Genomic DNA, 27,413 nt, shown 5'->3' on the forward strand with positions numbered 1-27,413 from the left:
CATTTGTACATTGTATATTTTTTTTAATCTATACTATTTATTAGAAAGAGTAGGAAGGGAAGCGCTACTAAGGTACACAAAAGTACATTTTGGTAGACAGAAGGTGCTCTTTGGTCATCAAAAAGAGGACCAAGGCACTTCATATAGCGGCAGGGTTTGCCTAGTGGTTCGAGCGTTGGACTAGTAACCGGAAGGTTGCAAGTTCAAATCCCCGAGCTGAAAAGGTACAAATCTGTCGTTCTGCCCCTGAACAGGCAGTTGACCCACTGTTCCTAGGCCGTCATTGAAAATAAGAATTTGTTCTTAACTGACTTGCTTAGTTAAATAAAGGTAAAATCAATAAAAAAAATAATTAAAATGCCTTTTTGTTATGGCATATTCTATAGAAATAAAGTTAAAAAAACTGACGCGTTTCGGCTGCATGGCCTTCGTCAGGGAGAACAAAGAAATAAAATGTCCTCTTTTGAACAGCTTTTCCAATCAGCCCTAATTGGAAGAGGGAATGGTTACATAGTTGATTGGACACACCTAGTAAGCAATACTATACACATCTATACAAATCTATAAAACGAATTATTTCGAAGGGATGTCTTTTCCCCTAAAATTGCTTTAGAGCAAGTTAGCTTAGGGCTGGGTGATATGGCCAAAATATCCTATTACGGTATTTTTCTAATTTGACGGTATTTTGTGTTTTTGAATAATACAAATTCAAAAATGTTCTTTATGAGTAGTGCATAACCCAGGTTGACAACACATATTTTAAGTGATTTCAATGAGTCTCTCACCATTCTGATTGTTTTATACTGTTCAATTAAACTTAAACCAACAATTGTCTTTATTTTTTCATCAATTTCTGCATTTCCTGCACTCATTTGAGAGCATTTCCCCACACGATATCGGCAACAAAAAAAAAATCGAGGCCTTATTTTTATCCAAATGTTGCAAATGCGATTTGACTTGCAATTTAGATCAATACACTTGAACTTTTGGAATCATGGAAATTGAAAGATTATTATTGAACACCGTTTTGTTTGACACGACAACGAATGAAAATGCCAAGGAGGAGTTTGTGACAGGGTAGGAACCAAAATCTTAGTCCGTGTTTCCTAGGGGACCCTATAATCTTCGGCTACATTCAAATGTTCTCTTAGGTCACTTCATGTAGTTATCGTTTTCATGCTCTGCCCAATCCTCTTTGATTTAGAAGATACCTGTTGCACAAAGAAACCTGCTGATTTAGGCCTACACCGTCACTGGTATCAGGATGTATAACTAGCTACGTTTGCGCTGACTCGGTACATTTATTAGCTAGCGATTAGCATTAGCGGATAACACGATTTAGCCACAACTTGCTAAGAACAGACAAACTAGCTGTTTGCATCGTAGTCATCAACATGGTTGCAGGTGCTGCGTTGACAATAAAACACGCTACACCACCTAGCGCTACATTAGCCCCCTTCCAACAAGTCATTCAGTGCAAAGGAGTGAGAAGTTAGCCGACTCCAGACAAAAGGGAGGGTGGATGGTAGGCAGCTCTCAGGTTTACCTGTGGTTAGATTAAATCAGTTAGGAAAAAAGCCAAAACCGTTTGTCACTGCAGCCCAGGGGGCACTTCAGCTGGGTGGGGATCAAACACGTAAGTGGTGAGCCACAACTCTTACACAACACAGCTACTGTTGTTTACCCAAATCCAACAGCAGGGGCGGTCAACCGCCATCTCGCTCTTGCCAAGTGCACCAGTGTGTTGTTGGTGCACTGGGAGTGTATATGGTAACTCGTGCTTTGATCACAATAGGCCATACTACGGGATGACAGCGGAGGGGAGGGGTTGTTTTCAGGGTGGGCTGTGTTTTCTATGGCAGTGACCTTGCATGAACTTGAAAATAGAAATAACTGTTGAGAAATACCTTAGGTATAGAGTGCCACCGAGGCACATTCTTCAATGGTCGACCGCTCCTTACATAAATCATGAGATCAGAGCGTTTGTATAGCTACGACGTCTTGACAAAACAGACCTGAATGAGACGCGTTCCTGCCAGCTAACCCGTAAAACAAAAAAGGCACTAGCTCACAGGCAATACAGTACGTGGCGGAGAGAAAGCCCTGCAGGTGCATGAGACAGCATGTGGGAAAGTCTTTCATGTGCCTCAAACCTGATCAGAACAGGGGCATGAGTAATGCACGCTCGTCTCCGAACAAAGTACATTGCCGCCACGTAAATTGCATTTCATGGAATTATCCAACAATATTATCTCCATTTTAGTCATTTAGCAGAAACTCATATTTCAGAGAAACTTATACTGAGCGCATACAATGTATACGGTCACCCCGTGGGAATCGAACCCACAACCCTGACGTTGCAAGCAACATGCTCTACCAACTTGAGCCGCACGGGACCTAATATTGTCACCTGTTTTGTCAAAAGTACCGCAGCCATTTCATTACAGAAGGATATTCAAATGGTTGGTTATATAACGTGTTTTCAGTTCCAGATGGGATGGATGGGATACAACGTTGACCTATACTACCAAAAACAGGCACTTATTATATTGAGGTAGGCCTAAAGTTGTTACCGAGGCAACACACACACACACACACACGCAGAGATTCAAGTATTATCCAAGTGTTTCAATAATGTGAGTTAAAAGTGAGTCAATATAATGCAAGTGAATGACTTAACTCCCATAGGAGTTAGGCGAGGTCACTTAAACAAGCCAAACCATGTGACTGCGTCACTTCAGTTGGTTATGTCCGTAACACCCAACAAAACTGAAGCTCCATAAATCACGTCAACATACAAAATATCTGTCCTCCTACTGCCTGGTTTGTCTTAAGAGTTCAATATAACACTTGGCTCTTCAGTTTTTGTACATAATCATTTTATATGCTACAGAGATATTTTAGATAATCAACTCACTAAGGCTAATGGATGAGACAAAAATACTTTGCCTAAGCTAAACGAGGTGAAGGTATTCACCAATCTGCTCCTCTTCAGCTCTCCCTAACATCGCAACAACAAAAAACAAAACAAAAATCCAGCTTTCAAAATATTACGTAAATCGCATCGTATTTCATGGGATATTACACTAAGTAATAGGTGATCTTCTATTTGGAGTGCTAAAACCCTGTGGTGCTACTCTGTACAGCTGCGGTGCCAAAGAAACTTAATCGCCGGGTCCTCGTGACTGATAGATTACCACACTGAAAGTGTCAACGGGTCCTGAAGTGTGAAATTCCGACCTGCCCCGACACTTCCCACAATGCCATGCTTCTAACCATGCAAACTTGGGGATTGCCAGCCATGGCTGGTCAACACACACACACACACACACACACACACACATGCATACACCCCCATCACTGACAGGCTTTGCCCCCCCCATAACTTGCTAGTAGGCAAGGCTTGGTAGAAAGCAGTGGACAGGTTCCTGCATATAAACATAGGAATAAAAAAAGAAACATGAGTATGGAAAAAAAGCAGCTACCTAATGAAAAGAAAGAAGGGAGAGAACTAGATTGTCAAGGAGTGAAGCTGAGGTTTAGTGACTCAGCCCAGGCTGAGCTCTCACATCAGAAATTCTATGATGTTCCACAGCTACATCAATCAGCGCTAAAACATGCTTCCAGAATAAATAAACATCTGATCTGAATGGTATTTAATGCCAGTCAAGGGATCCAGGCATACAATTAGCTTAAAAAAAATCTCATGCCAGATGTTTTGTTGCAAAGACTGGTGAAAAAAAATAATAATAATATTGGACCAAGGCTACATGTGCAAACAGAATCCTCTGTGAAAGGAATAGAACGATCCATTTACTGAGTGCCCAGACACAGCCCTTAGCCGTGGTATATTGGCCATATATCACACCCCCCCCCCGAGGTGCCTTATTGCTATTATAAACTTGTTACCAATGTAATTAGAGCAGTAAAAATGAAATGTTTTGTCAGACCTGTGGCATACGGTCTGATATACCATGGCTGTCAGCATTCAGGGCTCGACCAACCCAGGTTATTAAAAATGGTCAGTTTACTCATGTACAACAAGGTTGTTAAATCTGTTACAAAACACTTACCATTACCTACATGTACTTGGCTTTAACTGAACATGGTTCAGTTAAAATGTTCTTTTCATGTTCTTTTAGCGCTGCTATGTCCTGACTTGGAAATCTAGGTTAAAGGCCTAGGTAGGCCCTAAGGCTGAAATCGGTTCAACTACAGCCTGAAAAAGTTTGGCTGTCATTTGGTTGAGAGATACAGTATGTTCACTTTGTGAGATATACCAGTAATTGTTCCTTTGCAGGAGAACATCTCAAAATCGCCTTAGTGATTATTATCACCCAAATATCAAGACGTTTGTACACCACACACTGCAAGGTATGAGTCCCTATTCCTTTCATGAGATGCACCCAAATGAATAATTTATAGAATGAGACTTCTTGTATTTTTTTTGCTAATTTCCTGCAATTATATAGGATTTTGCCATGGCTAATGCTGTGTTTTGCTCAAACATAGTAAAATGTATTCTGCTAAAATGCACTGTCTAGCTTTTATTTTGGCAATTTAGCTCTCAGATGTATTTTTTTTTAGTTCCCGCAAAAAATGAACCCCCTTTTTCACCACAATATCAAACTTGTCCCATCGCAGCAACTCCCCAACGGGGTCCGGAAGGCGAAGGTCGAGTCATGCTTCCTCCGAAACATGACCCGCCTAACTGCGCTTCTTAACACCCGAAGCTAGGCCAATTGTGCGCCGTCCTATGGGACTCCTGATCCCGGCTGGTTGTGATACGGACCGGGATCGAACCTGGGTCTGTCGTGGTGCCTGTAGCACTGCGATGAAGTGCCTTAGACCGACGTGTCACTCGGGAGGCCCCATGCCAAAGATTTTAATGCCATTAAAAACATCCTTGAACGCATTGAGCATCTTTTTCCTAATACAACAAAGCCTTTTAAATAATCTATAGACTGAATTATAGGGTGACAAAAATGTTCATGTGAAAAATTGCGTAACACAAAAAAGAAACGGCCTCAGTGCCAACTGCATTTATTTTCAGCAAACTTAACATATGTAAATATTTGTATGAACATAAGATTTCAACAACTGAACAAGTTCCACAGACATGTGACTAACAGAAATGGAATAGTGTGTCCCTGAACAAGGGGGGGGGTCAAAATCAAAAGTAACAGTCAATACAGCTGGTGGCCACACCAGATACTAAGTACTGCAGTGCATCTCCTCCTCATGAACTGCACCAGATTTGCCAGTTCTTGCTGTGAGATGTTAACCCACTTTTCAACCAAGGCACCTGCAAGTTCCAGGACATTTCTGGGGGGAATGGCCCTAGCCCTCACCCTCCGATCCAACAGGTCCCAGACGTGCTCAATGAGATTGAGATCTGTGCTCTTCGCTGGCCATGGCAGAACACTGACATTCCTGTCTTGCAGGAAATCACGCACAGAATGAGCAATATGGTTGGTGGCATTGTCATGCTGGAGGGTCATGTCAGGATGAGCCTGCAGGAAGGGTACCACGAGGGAAGAGGACTGCAGTACTTAATACAGCTGGTGGCCACACCAGACTGTTACTTTTGTAGCGCAGTCTTAGGCGTCTCACAGTACAGACATTGCAATTTATTGCACTGGGCATCTTTCTTTTGGTGTTTCTCCAGAGTCAGTGGAAAGGCCTCTTTAGTGTCCTAAGTTTTCATAACTGTGACCTTAATTGCCTACCGTCGGTAAGCTGTTAGTGTCTTAACCGGTCCACAGGTGCATGTTCATTAATTGTTTATGGTTCATTGAACAAGCATGGTTAACAGTAATTAAACCCTTTACAATGAAGATCTGTGAAGTTATTTGGATTTTTACGAATTATCTTTGAAAGACAGGGTTCTAAAAAAAGGGAAGTTTCTTTTTTTGCTGAGTTGATAATCCTCATGGGAAATTAATTCAATATATTAAGTGAATACACAAAACATAAACCGGTGATTCACGTGACAAATATAATTTGTGGGGAAAAAAACATTTTCAGTTGCCTGCGTGCAATTGCAGAGAAAAGTTGGTTCTCCGCAGCGAATTTGAATGAACTTTCAAAAGGGGAGGGAAATCAACTACAGTGTAAAAACACCTGATACACTGGGTATACATCTCAAAACAAGAGCAGGGCTGGTCTCTGGAAGTATAAAACTGGACTGCTCTACTGCATGAGGGGGGCCCCCAACAAAAAGGTCCCAGAGGGCTCACGCAGCTTAGCGCAACATGAGATTGAAACTGGAAAAGCTGAGTCCTCCATCCACTCTCGGAGAAGACTTCCGTGTCCTAGTAGTGGGGACTGAACTCAACTGATTAATGGCTCTTCTCTACAGTGCATTCGGAAGGTATTCAGACCACTCAACTTTTTCCACATTCTGGAACGTTATAGCCTTATTCTAAAAAGGATCGAAATTGGGGGTGTTCCCCCCTCAATCTACAAACAATACCCCATAATGACAAAGCAAAAACAGGCTTTATAAATGTTTGCAAATATATATTATAAATTTAAATAAAATACAAATTTAATACCACATTTTACATAAGTATTCAGATCCTGTACTCAGTACTTTGTTGAAGCACCTTTGGCAGTGATTACAGGACTGGAGTCTTCTTGGGTATGAAGCTACAAGCTTGGCACACCTGTATATATTTGGGAAGTTTCTCCCATTCTTCTCTGCAGATCCTGTCAAGCTCTACCCGAATGGATGGGGAAAATTGCAGCACAACTATTTTTCAGGTTTCTCCAGAAATGCTCGATCGGGTTCAAGTCCAGGCTCTAGCCGGGCCACTCAAGGACATTCAGAGACTTGTCCAGAAGCCACTCCTGCATTGTCTTGGCTGTGTGCTTAGTGTTGTTGTCCTGTTGGAAGGTGAACCTTTGCCCCAGTCTGAGGTCCTATGCACTCTGGAGCAGGTTCATGTTTTCATCGAGGATCTCTGTACTTTGCTTTGTTCATCTTTGCCTCGATCCTGACTAGTCTCCCAGTCCCTGCCGCTGAAAAACATCCCCACCGCATTCTGCCACCACACTTCACCATATGAATGGTGCCAGGTTTCCTTCAGAAGTGACGCTGGCATTCAGGCCAAAGACATCAATAAGAACAGAGAATTCATGTTGCCAGTCTTTAGGTGCCTTTTGGCAAACTCCAAGTGGGCTGTCATGTGCCTTTTGCTGAGGTGTAGCATCTGTCTGGCCATTCTACCATAAAGGTCTGATTGGTGGAGTGTTGCAGAGATGGGAGAATCTTCCGGAAGGACAACCATCTCCACAGAGGGACTCTGGAGCTCTGTCAGAGCGACCATCGGGTTCTTGGTCACCTCCCTGACCAAGGCTCTTCTCCACCGATTGTTCCGTTTGGCCGGGCGGCCAGCTCTTGGTGGTTCCAAACTTATTCCATTTTTAGAATGATGAAGGCCACTGTGTTTTTGGGGACCTTCAATGCTGCAGACATTTTTTGGTACCCTTCCCCAGATCTGTGCCTCGACACAAACCCGTCTCAGAGCTCTACGGACAATTCCTTCGACCTCAGGGCTTGGTTTTTGCTCTGACATGCACTGTCAACTGGGGGACTGGTCAACTTTGTGTGCCTTTCCAAATCATGTCCAATCAATTTAAATTTACCACAGATGAACTAAAATCATGTTGTATAAACATCAAGGATGATCAAAGGGTCTGAATAGCTATGTAAATAAGTTTTTTTTTTTTTATTGTTAATACATTTGCAAAAATGTCTACAAACCTGTTTTTGCTTTGTTGTTATGGGGTATTGTGTATAAATTGGAGGGTAAAAAAAACTAACTTGAATCCATTTCAGAATAAGGCTGTAATGTAACAAAATATATAAAAAGGGAAGGGGTATGAATACCTTCCGAATGCACTGTATATTTTTGCTCATGACAGATTTATTTTTCACAGTGCCTCCGAGTCTCGCTCATAACCCATGTTGTGGAATTACCTCAAGTAAGTGCTGCATTTTAGCTTGCAAGTTTCACTTCAACAAATACCTCAGAGAGCAGCTATGAAGAGGTCACTTGGTAACAACCAGAGTAAGAAACCAAATGACTGATTTTAAAGAACGAGGCAGTCAGACACCCCTAGTGCCCAGAATGAGTTCATTAACGGACGAATGAGACCAGACAGAAATGGAGAATAAGTTCTAAGAGAGAAGGTCAATTCGGAGATAGTTAAAACTTGTAAAATAAAGAGATGTTTGTTTTGATGGGCAAGGGAGAAATAACTTGTAGTATTGGTCACCGTGACATGACAATTAGCTAACGTAACGACAAGCCAGTGGAAATTACCAGTGTTGTATCAAGGTGCTTCCCACTGAGCAGCTGTATCACGTCGTTGGTGGTAGCTAACATGGCCAATTTGTTCCATTCCACTTGATTATATTTAGAGTGGGAGAGCACCCTACACAAGAAATAGCCTCTCCCGCTTACATCAAAACAGTAAACATTATTGGATTAAATATATGCCATAATGTAGAGACTGCATTGAAATAATTGCTTTAGGTAAGTTTGTGAAGGTTTGGGAATGCTGCCATGCAGAGGACACAAAATAACACTTACTATCTGGGTGACCTATAGCCCAGAGTCCACATGGGAAACGTCACCAGAAACTTTGTGCGTCCCTTTGGCATTGCCTTGTCAGATAATTACAAGAAAACAATTGTATTTAGAGCACTGCTGCACTTGACTGGCAGGTAAAATCACATTCATCAAAACAGAGTGATTGCAGACACCTACAAGTACACTGAGAGCAGAAAAGTATTGGTCCTAGGATACAGCCTTGGGGTACACCTGTCCAGGCTAATATTATGTATTGGATCTGGCCCGAACCGTGGGTAAATCAAAACAGTACCAAGAAATACAAGGTCTTTATTGTGCTATTCACTGAAGAGCGTGCATCATAATGACAACCGTTAAAAGAGAGAGTCTTGGCCCCATGATGCCTGCTTGACAGGGGATTTAGAAACGAGCACTTCAGTAAATAAGAAGCTTTGCACAACAATACCTTTATACAAATGAAAGAAATCTGTGTTCTTAAGGGTTTTACCCATTGGCAGCAGTTACCAAATACCTGAAATATTATATAAAAAGGTGATGAGTGAAACGGTTCTTTTACATAATTTATGTATTGTATTTCAGATTAGGTTAAATAAAAGAGAATATTTGATGTCCATTTCTTATTGAGTAACAGTTGTAAAAACACAACCTAAACAAAACTAACTTGAATACATTTACCCTGACAGGTCAAATGCATCAACATGTTACCTGGAAAAAAACCTGAGGCGGAGTTAACATAATCAACATTATTTCTCTCATTTTGGGGGCCTAAACCTCTTTCGAAATGTGAGGTGAACAGAATATGAACGCAGCCACTCAAACTCAGGTCACTCAGCTGAGTGAATCCTCAGAAATCCCCCCCAGAAAAACATAACCACAAGCCACATACACAAGACACTCTCCTCTTAAGCAGGAAAACATAAAACGATCCTGTACACAGAATGCAATGCAAGTGGCTTGAGGCCAGGTGGCGCCTCCATTGTCTGTTGTTCCTCATCCAGCGTAGCGGCCTCCGCCATTCCCTGCGCTACTACTTCCTTGGGAAAATATCCATACAGGATATGAACCAGAGGTAATGTGAGCTCAGTGCACAGAGACGGATGACTGAGGCAGAGTGAGTCAGCTGGATGGGGTGTCAAATAAAAACAGTGAACCCTGCAGTAGTACGGGCAGAGCCGATGCATTACGCTCTGGGAGATTGGATGGCTCAAGGACGTGACTCTCAGTAGGGGGCCAGCTGTACCAGCTGTGCTGCTAGCCACCAACCATTCCTGCCTCTGTTCTTTAGGGGTCAGGACATGGAGGAGGGTGAGGTGGATCACCGTTGGCAGGGTGTGGACTGAGTCTTCTGACTCAACGGCACACAGTGTTACCAGACAGATGGCTCCCCAGTGTCTGGCTAAACGTTAATTCAGTGAAAGGTTGGCACCAAAAATGCGCCACAGATTAGAAACAGCTCTGTGCCAAAAGGTGATGAATTTCTTGTGCATCTTTGCTGACACTGTCACAATGAGTCAATCCAAGAGAGAAAAAACGCTACTATATTAGGCCCACTCAGCCCAGCCCAACCCACTCAGCCCAGCCCAACCCACTCAGCCCAGCCCAACCCACTCAGCCCAGCCCAACCCACTCAGCCCAGCCCAACCCACTCAGCCCAGCCCAACCCACTCAGCCGGAATGCAACAAGTAACTGATGACATTAGCATGGTAACTGGTACAAAATACACGCCATCTGCTCCATTTCCAAATCAGGGTCTAGTTCATGGACTCTGCCGGTTAAATAAAGCACAGAATAGGGTACTGAAGCATGAGCGTGACACACTGAACTCCCTGTGTGTGTCCCCCTCAGGTCTGCTCTAGCGTGTCCAGACAATTCCCTTTAAACACAGTCGGTCACTCTCCAGTAACTGCCTGGGGTCCAATGAGCAGGCCTGTTGCACAGCAGAGAGCTAATGAGAAGTGTAAGGCAGCCACTGTGCAGCAGAGCGCAGGCAAGAGAGCAGAGCGCAGGCAAGAGAGCAGAGCGCAGGCAAGAGGACGGAAACATGACAGACTGGGCTGATACAGCGCATCACAGTTCATCCCTGCTTGTGCCACATTATACAGTGGCAGCGAACGAACAGGACACCCAGTGAAACGCTTCAGTTAAAAAGGCTTTGTGCAGCCAGGCGGCATGTGACACTCCAACACACAACTTGAATCCGGAAATCTTTAAAGCTGTGCTTAGACAGCTAATAATGCAGGCCTGGACTGTACATAACATTACTAAATGGACTACAGGGCCCAAGAATCCCAGGCCTCGTCTGCGCTGCAGCTAACATACGAGTGTGACAAGTCACACACAAAAAACCCTTTACATACCGTACTCCCTGTGACAGACCCTTTAGACAGCACACTGGATGACCCGAGCCAACCTTTATGGAAATCAAAGCAACCATCACTTCAGGCTTTAGGTGGCTGTCAACGTTGCAGTTCTGAATGAAAGGGACGACGCAGAGAGAGGGATTTGAGAATGAATGCACCGTGATTATGTTGTCAGGGTAGGTTTCATGTGGCGTCTTACCGCATCTTTTTTTTTAAAAATGTATTCATCCCTCGTAATGCTCCAAAACGGTCAATTATTTTATTGGCCGTGGTCTCCTTCGGTTTTCCACATTCGGGACATGACACTGACCGCCATTCGTCACGGATAGGGTAAAAACCATGTCTTGGATCTAGTGCGTAGAGGCAAGACTCAAGGGGCTTAGTATACATTTAGCCACCACACACTTGAAGGCATAGAAGGTAGGTTGACGGTCAGAGTTGATAAGAACCAACAGGGCATAACATTTTCCTAAATCTGTCCTCTCCCCCCCCCCCTCCCCTTCTCATGGGACCGATAACTAAAAGGAGAGTAGGAAAGGAGTGAGGTCACCCAAATTGCTCTGTCACCAAATAACAGGCAGGATTTACACCAGCATTTACACCACTTGGTGAATGACAAAACACACACACACACGCACTGATTAAATACTAGTCTGTTGTGAAAAAGGTGTCAGATTAGTGAATTAAACTGCTACATCTCTACTCCGCCAGTATGAGTCACGTCCGTTGCCCTGCAGAAGCTCAGCACAAGAGGGGGAACAGGAAGTGCACAACGCTGACAAGATGAAACATTAGAAACTAAAGTTTTTAAAAACGAGGATGTAGTTGGACAACAAACAAAAAAAGCAGACAAAGCAGGAAAGTAAATTCCTTTCAGACCGATCTGAGCAGAGAATAAAATGCACCCAGAATTATTTACATGGCTCTTTCAGCAATGTCAGATTTAAAATAGCTGAGAATAACCCTCAGTGTGGCCTCTATATTTTTCACCCTCTGTCACCAACTCAATGTGAACCTAAAAAGCCCCAGAGGGTGGGAGGGTTCCCCTACACGGTTGACACAGCCTCCATCTCCTCTCGAACAAAGACTGTGGTTTGTAATCATCGCTGCGGTGATTTGACATGCTGTATATTTTCTGTCTCAAGAGTCTAGTAGGTCCCCTGGCCCATAATCAGACACACAGAGAGAGACAGAGTGGGTTGATCAATATGACAAACGGTGCACTTTCCCCTCCAACCACTGTGTTGGTAAGGGTAGGCAGGTGGTAAGGGTAGGCAACAACACATCTGCCATGCTGATCCTCAACACAGGGGCCCCTCAGGGGTGCGTGCTTACTACCCCCCTGTACTCCCTGTTCACCCACGACTGCGTGGCCAAGCGCGACTCCAACACTATCATTAAGTTTGCTGACGGTGGTAGGCCTGATCACCGACAAAGATGAGACCTGGCAGAGTGGTGCTAGGATAACAAGCTCTCCTTCAACGTGAGCAAGACAAAGGAGATGATCATGAACTACAGGACAAGGAGGGCCGAACACGCCCCCATTAACATCGACAAGGCTGTAGTGGAGCGGGTCGAGAGGTAAGTTCCTTAGTTTATTGGTGTTGTGGACACCAATAAACTATCAAAGTCCAAACACACCAAAACAGTCGTGAAGAGTGCACGACACCACCATTTCCCCCCACAGGAGAATGAAAAGATCTGGCATTGGTCCCCAGATCCTCCAAAAGTCCTACAGCTGCACGATCGAGAGAATCCTGACCGGTTGCGTCACCGCCTGGTATGGCAACTGCTCGGCATCCAACTGCAAGGCGCTGCAGAGGGTAGTGCATACAGCCCAGTACATCACTGGGGACAAGCTTCCTGCCATCCAGGACCTATATACTAGGAGTGTCAGAGGAAGGGCCCAAAAATGGTACTGTTCTCTCCGCTACCGCACGGCAAGCAGTACCAGAGTGCCAAGTCTAGGTCGTCTAACACCAAGACATAAGACTGCATAACAATTCATAAAATTGCCACCCGGACTATTTGAGTTGACCCCCCCCCCCCCCCCCCCCATTGTTTTCCTGCGCTACTCACCGTTTACCTATGCATAGTCACTTTACCCCTACCTACATGTACAAATTACTTATTATATCATTTATATATAAAATAACCTATAATAAAAATGTATTTGTCCCATTCGCCAAATACAACAGGTGTAGTTAAAGGGAACACTAAAATAACATCCTAGATCTGAATGAATGAAATATTTTTATTAAATACTTTTTTCTTTACATAGTTGAATGTGCTGACAACAAAATCACAAAAATTATCAATGGAAATGAAATTTATCAACCCATGGAGGTGTGGATTTGGAGTCCCACTCAAAATTGAAGTGGAAAACGACACTACAGGCTGATCCAACTTTGATGTAATGTCCTTAAAACAAGTCAAAATGAGGCTCAGTAGTGTGTGTGGCCTCCACGTGCCTGTATGACCTCCCTACAACGCCTGGGCATGCTCCTGATGAGGTGGCGGATGGTATCCTGAGGGATCTCCTCCCAGACCTGGACTAAAGCATCCGCCAACTCCTGGACAGTCTGTGGTGCAACGTGGCATTGGTGGATGGAGCGAGACATGATGTCCCAGATGTGCTCAATTGGATTCAGGTCTGGGGAACGGGCGGCCCAGTCCATAGCATCAATGCCTTCCTCTTGCAGGAACTGCTGACACACTCCAGCCACATGAGGTCTAGCATTGTCTTGCATTAGGAGGAACCCAGGGCCAACCGCACCAGCATATGGTCTCACAAGGGGTCTGAGGATTTCATCTCGGTACCTAATGGCAGTCAGGCTACCTCTGGCGAGCACATGGAGGGCTGTGCGGCCCCCCAAAGAAATGCCACCCCCACACCATGACTGACCCACCGCCAAACCGGTCATGCTGGAGGATGTTGCAGGCAGCAGAACGTTCTCCACAGCGTATCCAGACTATGTCACGTCTGGCACATGTGCTCAGTGTGAACCTGCTTTCATCTGTGAAGAGCACAGGGCGCCAGTGGCGAATTTGCCAATCTTGGTGTTCTCTGGCAAATGCCAAACGTCCTGCACGGTGTTGGGCTGTAAGCACAACCCCCACCTGTGGACGTCGGGCCCTCATACCACCCTCATGGAGTCTTGTTTCTGACTGTTTGAGCAGACACATGCACATTTGTGGCCTGCTGGAGGTCATTTTGCAGGGCTCTGGCAGTGCTCCTCCTTGCACAAAGGCGGAGGTAGCGGTCCTGCTGCTGGGATGTTGCCCTCCTACGGCCTCCTCCACGTCTCCTGATGTACTGGCCTGTCTCCTGGTAGCGCCCCCATGCTCTGGACACTACGCTGACAGACACAGCAAACCTTCTTGCCACAGCTCGCATTGATGTGCCATCCTGGATGAGCTGCACTACCTGAGCCACTTGTGTGGGTTGTAGACTCCGTCTCATGCTACCACTAGAGTGAAAGCACCGCCAGCATTCAAAAGTGACCAAAACATCAGCCAGGAAGCATAGGAACTGAGAAGTGGTCTGTGGTCACCACCTGCAGAACCACTCCTTTATTGGGGGTGTCTTGTTAATTGCCTATAACTTCCACCTTTTGTCTATTCCATTTGCACAACAGCATGTGAAATTTGTCAATCAGTGTTGCTTCCTAAGTGGACAGTTTGATTTCACAGAAGTGTGATTGACTTGGAGTTACATTGTGTTGTTTAAGTGTTCCCTTTATTTTTTTCAGCAGTGACACAGAAGGGGCGTGGCTCACATGCACACACTGAAACCAGTCACTTTGTTAAGTAGGGCCACCACAGGGGCACAGGACTATCAATGCTGGGTCCTGGAGTGACCGCGACGACATAAGGCCTGACTGTAGCTCAAGTCGGTGTTGCCTAGTTACTGGGTTTTCCTCTTAAGAGTAGCCCAGGTATTTATCTAAAAAAAAATATGTGATAAAAACAGGTTAAATAATTGTTGCCGATTAAGATGTAGTCCTAAATTAGGATCCAACTACTACGCCCCCCTAACCTCGCAATTGAGAGTCCGGCTGAGGGGAACCTATCCAGGGAGTTATAATTCAGTTGAAGACCATACCATTCTGTTGAATGGAGCCAATTTGTCCCAAGGGCATCCTCACTGGTTTATTTGACCTAAAGGACAGCATTGAGCATAGAAGACGCCAACCTTTCCAAACTGAAGACTCAATCTCTCCCCGGTCGCACTGCGCCACCCAGCGTTGTTTTAATAAAGACCAGAACAAACGATGAGACTTGGCCCTGACCTGGTTTCACATTGGAGTTGAAATTGTGTACAGAACAATGCGTCTCTGGCTGTAGGAGTAAACATATTTCTCCCTAGAAGATGTGACATGATTTTAGATGTGTTTCTTACATTTGGATCATTTTGAATTGTCAGGAAGTTTTATATATTTTATCTGAATATTAGCTGATACCATAATAATCTAGAGCCTAGCTGGCTCTGTTTGCCTGCTATCTCCCCTTTAGGCTACACACAGGCTAGCCTCCCAGCACACACTCCAAGGTTAACCAAACTTCAGCACAGGAACATTCTACACAAGTGTTTGTGAGAATCTATAGGAAGCCTCTCAAGAGCCTCCAAAAGTCAATAAACAGTGAGAGTACAAGTGATCAAGAATCAGTCTGAAATGTGAACAATTTCAAGGACTGAGAAAATCCCATGTCAACATCAGCCAGGGCAGGCCATGATAGGACTGAGCTAGACCGTTGACAGAGACTCGACTCAATCCAGCCATGTCATCTCACCGTTGACTGGAGCCCACCTGTCGGCCTGTCCTCTCCACCAACGTCATGCTTCCCAAATGACACCCTATTCTCCATAGGACTCTGGTCAACGGTAGTGGACAAGGTGTAACTTGGGATGCAGACCTGCTGCCATTATGGCTCCATGGTCGGTTATATAGGGCTCCACTGATGTCAAGGCCAACATCCGAGAACGATTAGAAAATGGGCACGGGCTGTTCCCGATGACATTACACTGGCAACAACTTGCTCTGTCCATCATTATTTCTCCCTCTCTACACCCCTGTTTATGAGGTGTCATGCTAGGAAGAGATCCAGAGTTACTCTACCCCAGAACAAAACACAGGGCTCCATGCTAGGAGAGTATTCACTTCAGTGAATGTGTCAGCATTACTTTTAGTGTCATTTATTTAAGAGCCCTCAACACAAAAAGGAGAGAGAGGGAAGGGGGGGGGGGGGTAAATATGGGGTTCTGAGTGTCTATAACAAAGTGGGTTGTTGTCCAGTGTTTTAGGGCCGTCCCCAACCAAAAAATAATAATAATAAAATTGACCAATGGACTTGTCTGAATTTTATTTTTCCCATTTAAGGGAAATCGTCGATCCATGTCTTCGGCACCCGGGGAACAGTGGGTTAACTGCCTTGCTCAGGGGCAGAACAGATTTTTACCATGTCAGCTCGGGGATTCAATCCAGCAACATTTCGGAAGAAGTTTACAGAAGTTTACATACACTAAGTTGACTGTGCCTTAAACAGCTTGGAAAATTCCAGAAAATGTCATTGCTTTAGCAGCCTCTGATAGTCTAATTGACATAATTTGAGTCAATTGGAGGTGTACCTGTGGATGCATTTCAAGGCCTTCCTTCAAACTCAGTGCCTCAGCCAAGACCTCAGAAAAACAATTGTAGACCTCCACAAGTCTGGTTCATCCTTGGGAGCAATTTCCAAACGCCTGAAGGTACCATGTTCATCTGTACAAACAATAGTACGCAAGTAAAAACACCATGGTACCACGCAGCTGTCATACTGCTCAGGACGGAGACGTGTTCTGTCTCCTAGAGATGAATGTACTTTGTTGCGAAAAGTGCAAATCGATCAAAGAACAGCAGCAAAGGACCTTGTGAAGATGCTGGAGGAAACAGGTACAAAAGTATCTATATACACAGTAAAATTAGTCCTATATCAACATAACCTGAAAGGCTGCTCAGCAAGGAAGAAGCCACTGCTCCAAAACCACCATAAAAATGCCAGACTACGGTTTGCAACTGCACATGGGGACAAAGATCGTACTATTTGGAGAAATGTCCTCTGGTCTGACGAAACAAAACTGGAACTGTTTGGCCATAATGACCATCATTATGTTTGGAGGAAAAAGGGGGAGGCTTGCAAGCTGAAGAACACCATCCCAACCGTGATGCACGGGGGTGGCAGCATCATGCTGTGGGGGTGCTTTGCTGCAGGAGGGGCTGGTGCACGTCGCAAAATAGATAGCATAATGAGGTTGGAAAATGATATGGATATATTGAAGCAACATCTCAAGACTTCAGTCAGGAAGTTAAATCTTGGTCGCAAATGGGTCTTCCAAACGGACAATGACCCCAAGCATACTTCCAAAGTTGTGTCAAAATGGCTTAAGGACAACAAAGTCAGGGTATTGGAGTGGCCATCACAAAGCTCCGACCTCAATCCTATAGAAAATGTGTCGGCAGAACTGAAAAGGCGTGTGCGAGCAAGGAGGCCTTCAAACCTGACACAGTTACACCAGCTCTGTCAGAAGGAATGGGCCAAAATTCACCCAACTTATTGTGGGAAGCTTGTGGAAGGCTACCCAAATCATTTAACCCAAGTTAAACAATTTAAAGGCAATGCTACCAAATACTAATTGAGTGCATGTGAACTTCTGACCCACTGGGAATGTGATGAATAATACTATTATTCTGGCATTTCACATCATTAAAATAAAGTGGTGATCCTAAAATAACATAAGATGGTATTTTTACTCTGATTAAATATCAGGAATTGTGAAAAAAAGTTTCAATGTATTTGCTATGGTGTATGTAAACTTCCGACTTCAACTGTAGCCTCGCTACTGTTATTTTGTTACTCCTTAAATTATTTGTTATATATTTATTTATTTTCTTAAAATCTGTATTGTTGGTTAAGGACATGTAAGCAAAGCATTTCACTGTAAGGTCTACCTACACCTGTTGTATTTCAGCACGTGACAAATAAAATGTGATTTCTATTGCCAACTAAGTCAAAAATAACCTACATAAAGCCAACAAATAAAAACAGGTAGAAAAATATCCTGATAAAAATACAGCTACACATGTCTGCAAGGAACTTCAAACACTGCATAAAATATTCTGGATCCTCAATTTCTGCGCCAGTGCGCTCCGGACAGACACAGCTGTATTTGCGCAAAGGATAAGTAATGAGCTAGGCCTATTTGATGACGTTTCCACTGATTCTGAGCGTGACTTTTTTTTTTTCACAGAAATACTATCAGATCTCCAAATGAGCACATTTATAAGCCTACATTTGCATGCAGGCCAGGTAGTCTAGGCATAATTCTGTGCGTAATCAGGTGCGAGTCCTTACTCAACATTGACAGGAGCGTTCCAAACAAAACACAATGAATAAATTGACAAGTCGGAAATGGAATGAAAAACTAAAACTTGTTTATCACAAGCGTAGCACTCCGCAAACAACGTGTCCACTATGACAATGACAACTTTAAAAAGAATAAGAAGAAGAAGAAAAATAATCAATTAAATGCCTTTCACAGAAATTACAGTAACCAAACAAACATTGGATATCTGAAATTATGGGAATGAACGGCCAATGAACTACTGGTGATACTGGTGAGCCATTCCTACAGTCTTGACTAAAAGTAATTTAAAAAAAATGTTTTATATACAATTTTTTATATTTTTTTAATCAACCAGTCGACTAAAAACGGGGTCAGCCCTAGTAGGCACTAATGAAACACATTAAAAAGGATTCCTCCCTCCACGCCAGTTCTCTCTGGCGCAGTTCTCCCCCCGCCCACCCCTGCCCCCCCCCCACCCTGCCACTCCCCCCCACCCACCCTGCCATTCCCCCCCGCCCGCCCTTCCCCAAACTCCACATTTACCTTCTGCACACAACCGCGAGAGATGTTTTTACATACAAGTAAACATTTCCAGGAATAGCATACCTCACACTAGCCTTGGCAAGAGGAGGCCTTCACTACACAACATTGAGTATGACCGCACTGCTGCAGAATGCCACGGGAATGTGTAACATGATGGCAGTCTTCCAGAAACAGCCCTCAGTCCCTCAGCGCTACTCAGTTTTCTAACACTTGAGTTTTGTTTACATCTTAACATGAAGCCCATTGACACCCCATTGAGAGTGAATGGATAAACACCTTGGCTGGACACTACACAGATAAGGTTTGAACATTGAGCTAGACCCCCCCCAACATTTGAAGTGAATTTAAAACAAATCTCTTACCCATCCTCATCTCCATCCATGGGAATGGCTATCCCGAACAGGCTGTTGACGGTGGGAGTGGCCAGCTGCAAGCTCTCAGGGATGAAAGGCCTCATGACATCTTTTCCAGGGGTTGCATTGGGCTGAGGAAGGGTGTCCGACCTCCTGCGGCTGTCGTCCCCCTGGCTGGCCGTGGGAAGGCCCTGCCCGGCTGCTCCAGCTGTGGCCTCACCGCGAGCTACCTGGGCCAGGGGGAGTCCTCCTGGGTCAGGGGCTTGGCTTGGCATGCCTGGGGGGGTGTTGGTGGCACTGGGCACTGTGGCAGGCACATTCTGGACAACGGAGGCCCTGCCCACTCCTCCTGAAGGCTGAGGATGACTCACCGGCTGCTGTAGGGCAGGAGACATAACGGCCCCGCTGGCTACCTGCAGCAACAGGCCATGGGTCGAGGCTAATGGACCGCCGTGCAAAGACCCAGACAGCTCCCCAGCCTGAGGGGTGTTGACAGACGAGGGGCCCTGACTCGACAGAGGCCCCACAGAGAGGGAGGCCATGGGGTGGGTTTGAGGGTTGGAGCCCTGAGGCTGTAGAGGGGCTAAGTGCTGCTGTCGGTAGTCCAGCTGACTGGGGTGCATTCCAGAGGGATGAGCGGAGTAGGCAAACTGCTGGGCCTGCGTGGCAAGAGGCACAAGGGGGGATTTTTGCAGCATGCCACCTTGGGGCACGCCATTGAGGCCAATAGGTTGAAGCATTTGGGGGACAGCGGGCTGCACGTTGACCTGTGCCTGCGATACCGTCGCTGAGTACCCTGTGGGCTGTAAGGCATTCGCCCCACTCCCTGTCTGGGGCTCTTGGCTGTAGCCTTGCTGCTGAAGCTCCGGAGGGTGGCCATGGTGGAAAGTGTAGTAGCCACTATCACCTGTGGACTCCTGAGCCTGTGTGGAGAGAGTACTAGGAGCAACCACATTGCTTCCTGTGGTCCCTAGCCCACTGTCTGCATTGTGGTCAATGGTGACAGCGTGTTTTATGCTATCCACAGTCCTGCTCATGCTAGAGCCTTCAGAATCTCTCTCGTAGAACTCAATACATGTCCATCTGCCCCGTCTGAAGGGCTCTCCTGTACTGTGGTCAAGTTTAATGACCCTGAAACGTGAACTACAGCTTGTCGTCGTTGTAGAGCTAGGCGCCGCGGGGGGCGTTTGAGATACACTTGGGGAAACATTCGCAGCAGGGCCAGCATTGACCGTTGTCGGCTGCTGGGTGGCCGAGGTCGGAATGGAGGGCTGACTCGCAGCTGGTACAGGAACACTACCCCCTAAAAATTGTGGGTTGATATGGCTCAGGCCTGTACTTCTATGAGCATGGCTCCCATTAAAAGGACATGTTGCAGCTACTGGCTGCCCCTCTTGACGTAAATGTAAGGCCATGACAGCTGCCTCCGCCTCCCCTGCATTGTTTAAAGTCTCCTCGGATGAACTTCGATCACATACTCCCGGATCGGCCAGGGACACGTCGAATATTTTGGATGACACATCCTCGGTCCTGGATTCGTCCGGGTCGTCCAGACTCTCGGTGTCATCCGTGATGCTACTGGCCGCCACCTGAGCCTGTGTCACACTCGTGATCTGAAAACAACTTTTCTTCTTTGCTGGCATTTTTGACATGTTGAATATCTTTGCTAGTCACTCAAGTGACTGTCTATTTCCTTGATAAGCGTTTCGTCTGAGCTCAATAAGTGATAGCTTTTAACGAGCTAGCTAAAGAATTGACAGATTATAGCAGGCAAGTATGCGACATATTCCTTGTTCCCCTCTCCTGTTGCAGATTGTCTGTTAAAAAAAAAATAAAAAAAACAGCCCACCGTCCGAAATCGGACAGGGTAACGTTAGCTTGTCGCTGTGTGACAAGTATCCCGATATCACCACCTCCTCTCCTCCAGTTCTTCCCGAACCTGGCCTCCTGCGTGCGTTATTGTCCCGGCCCCGGAGTTGTAAGCAGCCCCCTGTTGCAGTTACCGCTCACCAGCTGCTACCAACACTTTAGTCTGAGGCGGGCTCCGTTCACCACTCTCCCTTTTAGCTGGCTAGCTAATGTAGCTCAAAGCTAACCAAATAATAGCTATCGGTGTCGTTAGTTCGATCCTTACCTATAAACAAGCCTGTACGACATCATGTAAACAAGTCCTAATGTTCTTCCAAATCTTCACATTTAATCTATATCCTCCGATAGACAGATATTCCTGAATTTAATAAAGTTTATCTTCCTCGTCCTCTGGTTCTCTCACTATTTAGAGCTGCTGCTATGTCACAAACCTACTTACTAGCAGCAAGCTAACTGCCGCTCTGCTCTTCCTCTTACCACTCGACAAGATGGCAAAAAAGGAAACGAACAGCACTCTGGGAGGATTGCGCATTGACTTACGTAAATCATTGGAGAATTCGAATGGGATACGCTGATTTACTTTTTAAATCGTAAAAATGAATGAAAACGAAAATGTGCTTTTTTTGTTGTCTTAATTTAAGTTTGGTTGTTAGGCATAATGTTAGAAGTTTGGTTAAGGATTAGGTTTAAAATCAGATGTTATGAAAATATATTGTAGAAATCGGTGGGGTTTAAGACTTTGTGGCTGTGGTAACTAGTGACGACCATTCTGAAGGGACACATCATACCACAAATAGAACAAACCCTTTAACCGTGCTGTGCTGTATTTGGTCACACTCTTTTCGATACAGTTACGAACGGAAATTATTTTTCGTAGCAGGTTAGGAGAGCATTTTCGCTAACCTTAACCTAGTTCTCCTAACCTGCTATGAAAAAGTAACTTCCTGTTGTGCTGTATCAAAGTGCCGTGAAAAGAGCGTTTATCGTATTCTGAAAGAATTTGATATCCCAAACCGGGACACACTTTTTTCATGCCACTTCGATTCAGCTACGACCTGGAGTGATTTTTATAACAGGTAAGGTGAACATTTCCCTAACTTTAACTTCCGGCTGTGGTGGTCTCAATGGCGTGAAAATAGTGTCATCTCAAACCAGTGTCAAATGCTGCGTTCATGTGCTATCGGAAACTCAGAAGTTAAAATTAACATAAGTTATTTACGTAAATGAACAAACGTTATTTATGTAGAGCGCATGTGTCAAACTCAGTGGAGGCTGCTGAGGAGAGGATGACTCAATAATGTCTGGAACAGAGCGAATCAAACATATGGAAACCATGTATTTGATACATTCCACTAATTCCTGCCATGAACACAAATCCATTCTCCCCAATTAAGGTGCCACCAACCTGCGGTCATTCCACGGGGGGCCGAGTGGTTTTCACTCCTCCCTTGTACTTTATTAATTAAGGTCACTAATTAGTAAGGAACTCCACTCATCTGTTTTTTTAAGGTCTTAATTGAAAGGAATAAACAAAAACCTGCAAACACTTGGCCTTCCATGGAATGAGTTTGACACTCCTGGCATAGAGCTTCCTATTGGTTGATTCTGATACTTACCAAGAAATTCAGGATCATATTTCTACAACGATAAGCACGTCCTAATTTTCGGCGTTCCGACTAGCACATGAATGTGGCATGACTTGCTTACTCGTTGTTAAAATGCCGCCTTCCCATTGCGTTGGAAACTGACGTTTCCAATTTTCTAATCTAGGTGGAAGATTTGGATCCCTAGTTTTCCACTTGGGCGGTATCAGAATAAACCAATAGGAAGCTCTACATAAATAATTTACGTTCCAATTTACTCGGAGGTCCCGAGTGTCCAACATGACATGAATGCGGTAAAAGATGATGCCCGAGTTTACCACTTGAGAAGTATCAGAATCAACAAATAGGAAGCTCAACGCAAATAACTTACATTCATTTTAACTCAGAGGTCCTGAGTTTCTGACATGACGTGAACTCGGCATCAAACACTGCGCTATATGTTGGATCTCAAATAAATGTTCTCTACTGAGCCACCCATGTCTCGGAGTTGAGCAAGCTAGACACGTGAAAGTGTGTGCCACAGTCAATGGAGGCTGCTGGGGGGAGGACGGCTCATAATAATGGCTGGAATGGAGCGACTAGAATGGCATCAAACACATGAAAACCATGTGTTTGATGTATTTTATACCATTCTACTGATTCCCCTCCAGTCATCACCACGATCCCGTCCTCCCCAATTAAGGTGCCACCAACCTCCTGTGGCCACAATGAATCCAGGTACGATGATTCAGCTTGACTTCAATCTTTTGTTCAATAGAAAAATGACTCATGACCATGAATCACAGATCAAGATGAATGTAATAATTTTCTTGAATGAATCATTGTTTTTCGTATTGTCAGTTTCTTTTCCCATGCAGCCTGATTGGACATATCCATTATAGATATTCCAATGTCAAAGCTATGAAAATGCAATATAGATTAAAAAAAAAGTATTTAAATGATTTCATCAACCTAGTATGACACACATCATTTAGATTAGGCCACTAAGCATTTAACATCAGTCACTGTCCTTATGGATGTCTTTTGTTGGTCCTCTGTCATTTTGGGGTCTTTTTTTGGTGCAGTCCAGACCGACCTTGATTTCTCAACGTCAACAGATGCAGATTTTTGGTCCAGTTCAGACCAGACTAGATCTGAACCAATCATAGATGTCCACAGATGTCCAGTCTATATTTGGTCCAAACGAGGACGTTCAGATTTGGTCCGGACTGGCCATGATTTATTCCAAAAATAGACATCTATAATTATATAACATAGACATGTCAATTATTTACATATTTTATCATATTTAATATGCAAATACTTTTTGATAAACTTTTTATTTTTTTATAGCTTAATAGAATGCAGATTAAGTCTTCATATCATGTATTGGATTTTTTCTCTAAATTGACAAAAAAACAGTGTTGTCAACAAAAGTTAGCTAGCTAATGCTAGTGCTCGCTATCCGGTGTGTGTTTTCATTTGAATTACACTTACTGACTCTGGGTTGTTTTTCACCAACAGTGACTCAAGAGGAGGGTTTGCATACAGAGGTGGCAGTGGGACATCTTTTTTGTTGCTCAGGAGGATCATTCTGAAGTAAGGAGTGGGCTGTACTCTGTGGGGAGCTAAAACTTAATCACAGAGTCCCAATACAAAGAATCTGCAAACAGACTTGCTGACCTGACCACCAGCTCCGACCACCAGCTCCGACCACCAGCTCCGACCACCAGCTCCGACCACCAGCTCCGACCACCAGCTCCGACCACCAGCTCCGACCACCAGCTCCGACCACCAGCTCCGACCACCAGCCCCGACCACCAGCTCCGACCACCAGCCCCGACCACCAGCTCCGACCACCAGCTCCGACCACCAGCTCCGACCACCAGCCCCGACCACCAGCTCCGACCACCAGCTCCGACCACCACTTCCGCTGACCATCTAGCTATGAGCTTCCAGATCCTCTCATGACCACAGCTGTCCGGCTGCTGGAGGCTTCAAGAAGCACACGGTATAAAAGTTGAATAAAGTATTTTTTATTAATGATGGTGATTGGTTCAGATTTCCGGGGCATTTCTGAACCAATCACAGACATCTATGTTTCACAAGTTTGGACAGCGCAGCACAGTACAGTAGAGTACAGCACAGTACAGTAGAGCACAGCACAGTACAGCACAGTACAGTAGAGCCCAGCAGAGTACAGCACAGTACAGTAGAGCCCAACAGAGTACAGCACAGTACAGCACAGTACATTAGAGCACAACACAGTACAGCACAGTACATTAGAGCACAGCACAGTACAGCACAGTACAGTAGAGTACAGCACAGTACATTAGAGCACAGCAGAGTACAGCACAGTACAGTGGAGCACAGCAGAGTACAGCACAGTACATTAGAGCACAGCACAGTACATTAGAGCACAGCACAGTACAGCAGAGTACAGCACAGTACAGTAGAACACAGCAGAGTACAGCACAGTACATTAGAGCACAGCACAGTACAGCACAGTACATTAGAGCACAGCAGAGTACAGCACAGTACAGTAGAGCACAGCAGAGTACAGCACAGTACAGCACAGTACAGCAGAGTACAGCAGAGCACAGTACACTACAGCACAGCACAGAACATACAGCAGAGTACAGCAGAGTACAGCAGAGTACAGCAGAGCACAGTACACTACAGCACAGCACAGAACATACAGTAGAGTACAGTCAGTTGTGTAAAGTACTTAAGTAAAAAATACTTGAAAGTACGACTTAAGTCTTTTTTGGGGGTTTCTATACTTTCCTTTGCTATTTATATTTTTGACAACTTTTACATTTACTTCACTACATTCCGGAAGAAAATAATGTACTTTTCTCTCCATACATTTTCTCTGACAACCAAAAGTACTCGTTACATTTTGAATGCTTAGCAGGACAGGAAAATTGTCAAATTCACACACTTATCAAGAGAACATCCCTGGTCATCCCTATTGCCTCTGATCTGTAAGACTCCCTGAACACATGATTTGTTTGTAAATTATGTCTGAGTGTTGGAGCGTACCCCTGGTTATCCGTAAATTATGTCTGTGTGTTGGAGTGTGCCCCTGGCTATCTGTAAATTATGTCTGTGTGTTGGAGCGTACCCCTGGCTATCTGTAAATGATGTCTGAGTGTTGGAGCGTACCCCTGGCTATCTGTAAATGATGTCTGAGTGTTGGAGCGTACCCCTGGCTATCTGTAAATGATGTCTGAGTGTTGGAGCGTACCCCTGGCTATCTGTAAATGATGTCTGAGTGTTGGAGCGTACCCCTGGCTATCTGTAAATTATGTCTGAGTGTTGGAGTGTACCCCTGGCTATCTGTAAATGATGTCTGAGTGTTGGAGCGTACCCCTGGCTATCTGTAAATGATGTCTGAGTGTTGGAGCGTACCCCTGGCTATCTGTAAATGATGTCTGAGTGTTGGAGCGTACCCCTGGCTATCTGTAAATGATGTCTGAGTGTTGGAGCGTACCCCTGGCTATCTGTAAATTATGTCTGAGTGTTGGAGCGTACCCCTGGCTATCCGTAAATTAAAATAAACAAGAAAATAATGCAGTCTGGTTTGCTTAATAAGGAATTTGAAATGATTAATACTTTTACTTTATGTATTAAATTATATTTTAGCAACTACAAATACTCAAGTAGTATATTACTGGGTGACTTTCAATTTTACTTTAGTCATTTTCTGTTAAGGTATATTTACTTTTACTCAGATATGACAATTGGGTACTTTTTCCACCACTGAGTACAGTAGAGCACAGCACAGTACATTAGAACACAGCACAATACAGTACAGTAGAGCATAGCATAGCATAGTACAGTACAGTAGAGCCCAGCAGAGTACAGCACAGTAGAGTACAGTACAGTACAGTAGAGTAGAGCACAGTAGAGCCCAGCAGAGTACAGTACAGTAGAGCCCAGCAGAGTACAGTACAGTACAGTAGAGCCAAGCAGAGCACAGTACAGTAGAGTAGAGCACAGTAGAGCCCAGCAGAGTACAGTACAGTAGAGTAGAGCACAGTAGAGCCCAGCAGAGTACAGTACAGTAGAGTAGAGCACAGTAGAGCCCAGCAGAGTACAGTACAGTAGAGCCAAGCAGAGCACAGTACAGTAGAGTAGAGCACAGTAGAGCCCAGCAGAGTACAGTACAGTAGAGTAGAGCACAGTAGAGCCCAGCAGAGTACAGTACAGTAGAGCCAAGCAGAGCACAGTACAGTAGAGTAGAGCACAGTAGAGCCCAGCAGAGTACAGTACAGTAGAGTAGAGCACAGTAGAGCCCAGCAGAGTACAGTACAGTAGAGTAGAGCACAGTAGAGCCCAGCAGAGTACAGTACAGTACAGTTGCGTGTTCAAATCCCCAAGCTGACTTGGATGAAAAATATGTTGATGTGCACTTGAGCAAGACGACTTAAACCTACAAGTCGCTCTGGATAAGCGTGTCTTCTAAAATGTGTACTCTACCGCACACTGCTTTACTGTCCGATACACGTATTGTACTGTGTGCTATTGTACTAAACCATGCTTTACATTGCTGTTCAATCTTGTGAAACATAGCCTAGACATCTATGATACGTTTTAATCTGACTCTGGTCCACATCGACCAAATCTGTTCTGGTTTGATGGCAAAGCTCATTAGAATAATAAGTGTTTTTTTTTTGTTTGTTCATTCAGCAGATGCGCTTATCCCAGAGTGACT

General features: G+C 44.6%; 1 protein-coding gene across 1 annotated transcript in view; it reads right to left on the reverse strand.

Annotated features, from left to right (window-relative positions):
• LOC110529747 (TSC22 domain family protein 2) overlaps positions 1 to 21,696 on the reverse strand; it is a 46,458-nt gene extending 24,762 nt beyond the window's left edge. Inside the window, exon 1 of the mRNA XM_036986955.1 lies at positions 19,251 to 21,696. Coding sequence (XP_036842850.1) covers positions 19,251 to 20,893 — 1,643 coding nt within the window. The 5' untranslated portion in view covers positions 20,894 to 21,696. The remainder of the gene's footprint in view (positions 1 to 19,250) is intronic.
• Between the last annotated feature and the right edge of the window lie 5,717 nt (positions 21,697 to 27,413).

The sequence above is a fragment of the Oncorhynchus mykiss genome, chromosome 1 (genome assembly GCF_013265735.2).
Source record: "Oncorhynchus mykiss isolate Arlee chromosome 1, USDA_OmykA_1.1, whole genome shotgun sequence".
In the NCBI taxonomy this organism is placed as follows: Eukaryota; Metazoa; Chordata; class Actinopteri; order Salmoniformes; family Salmonidae; genus Oncorhynchus; species Oncorhynchus mykiss.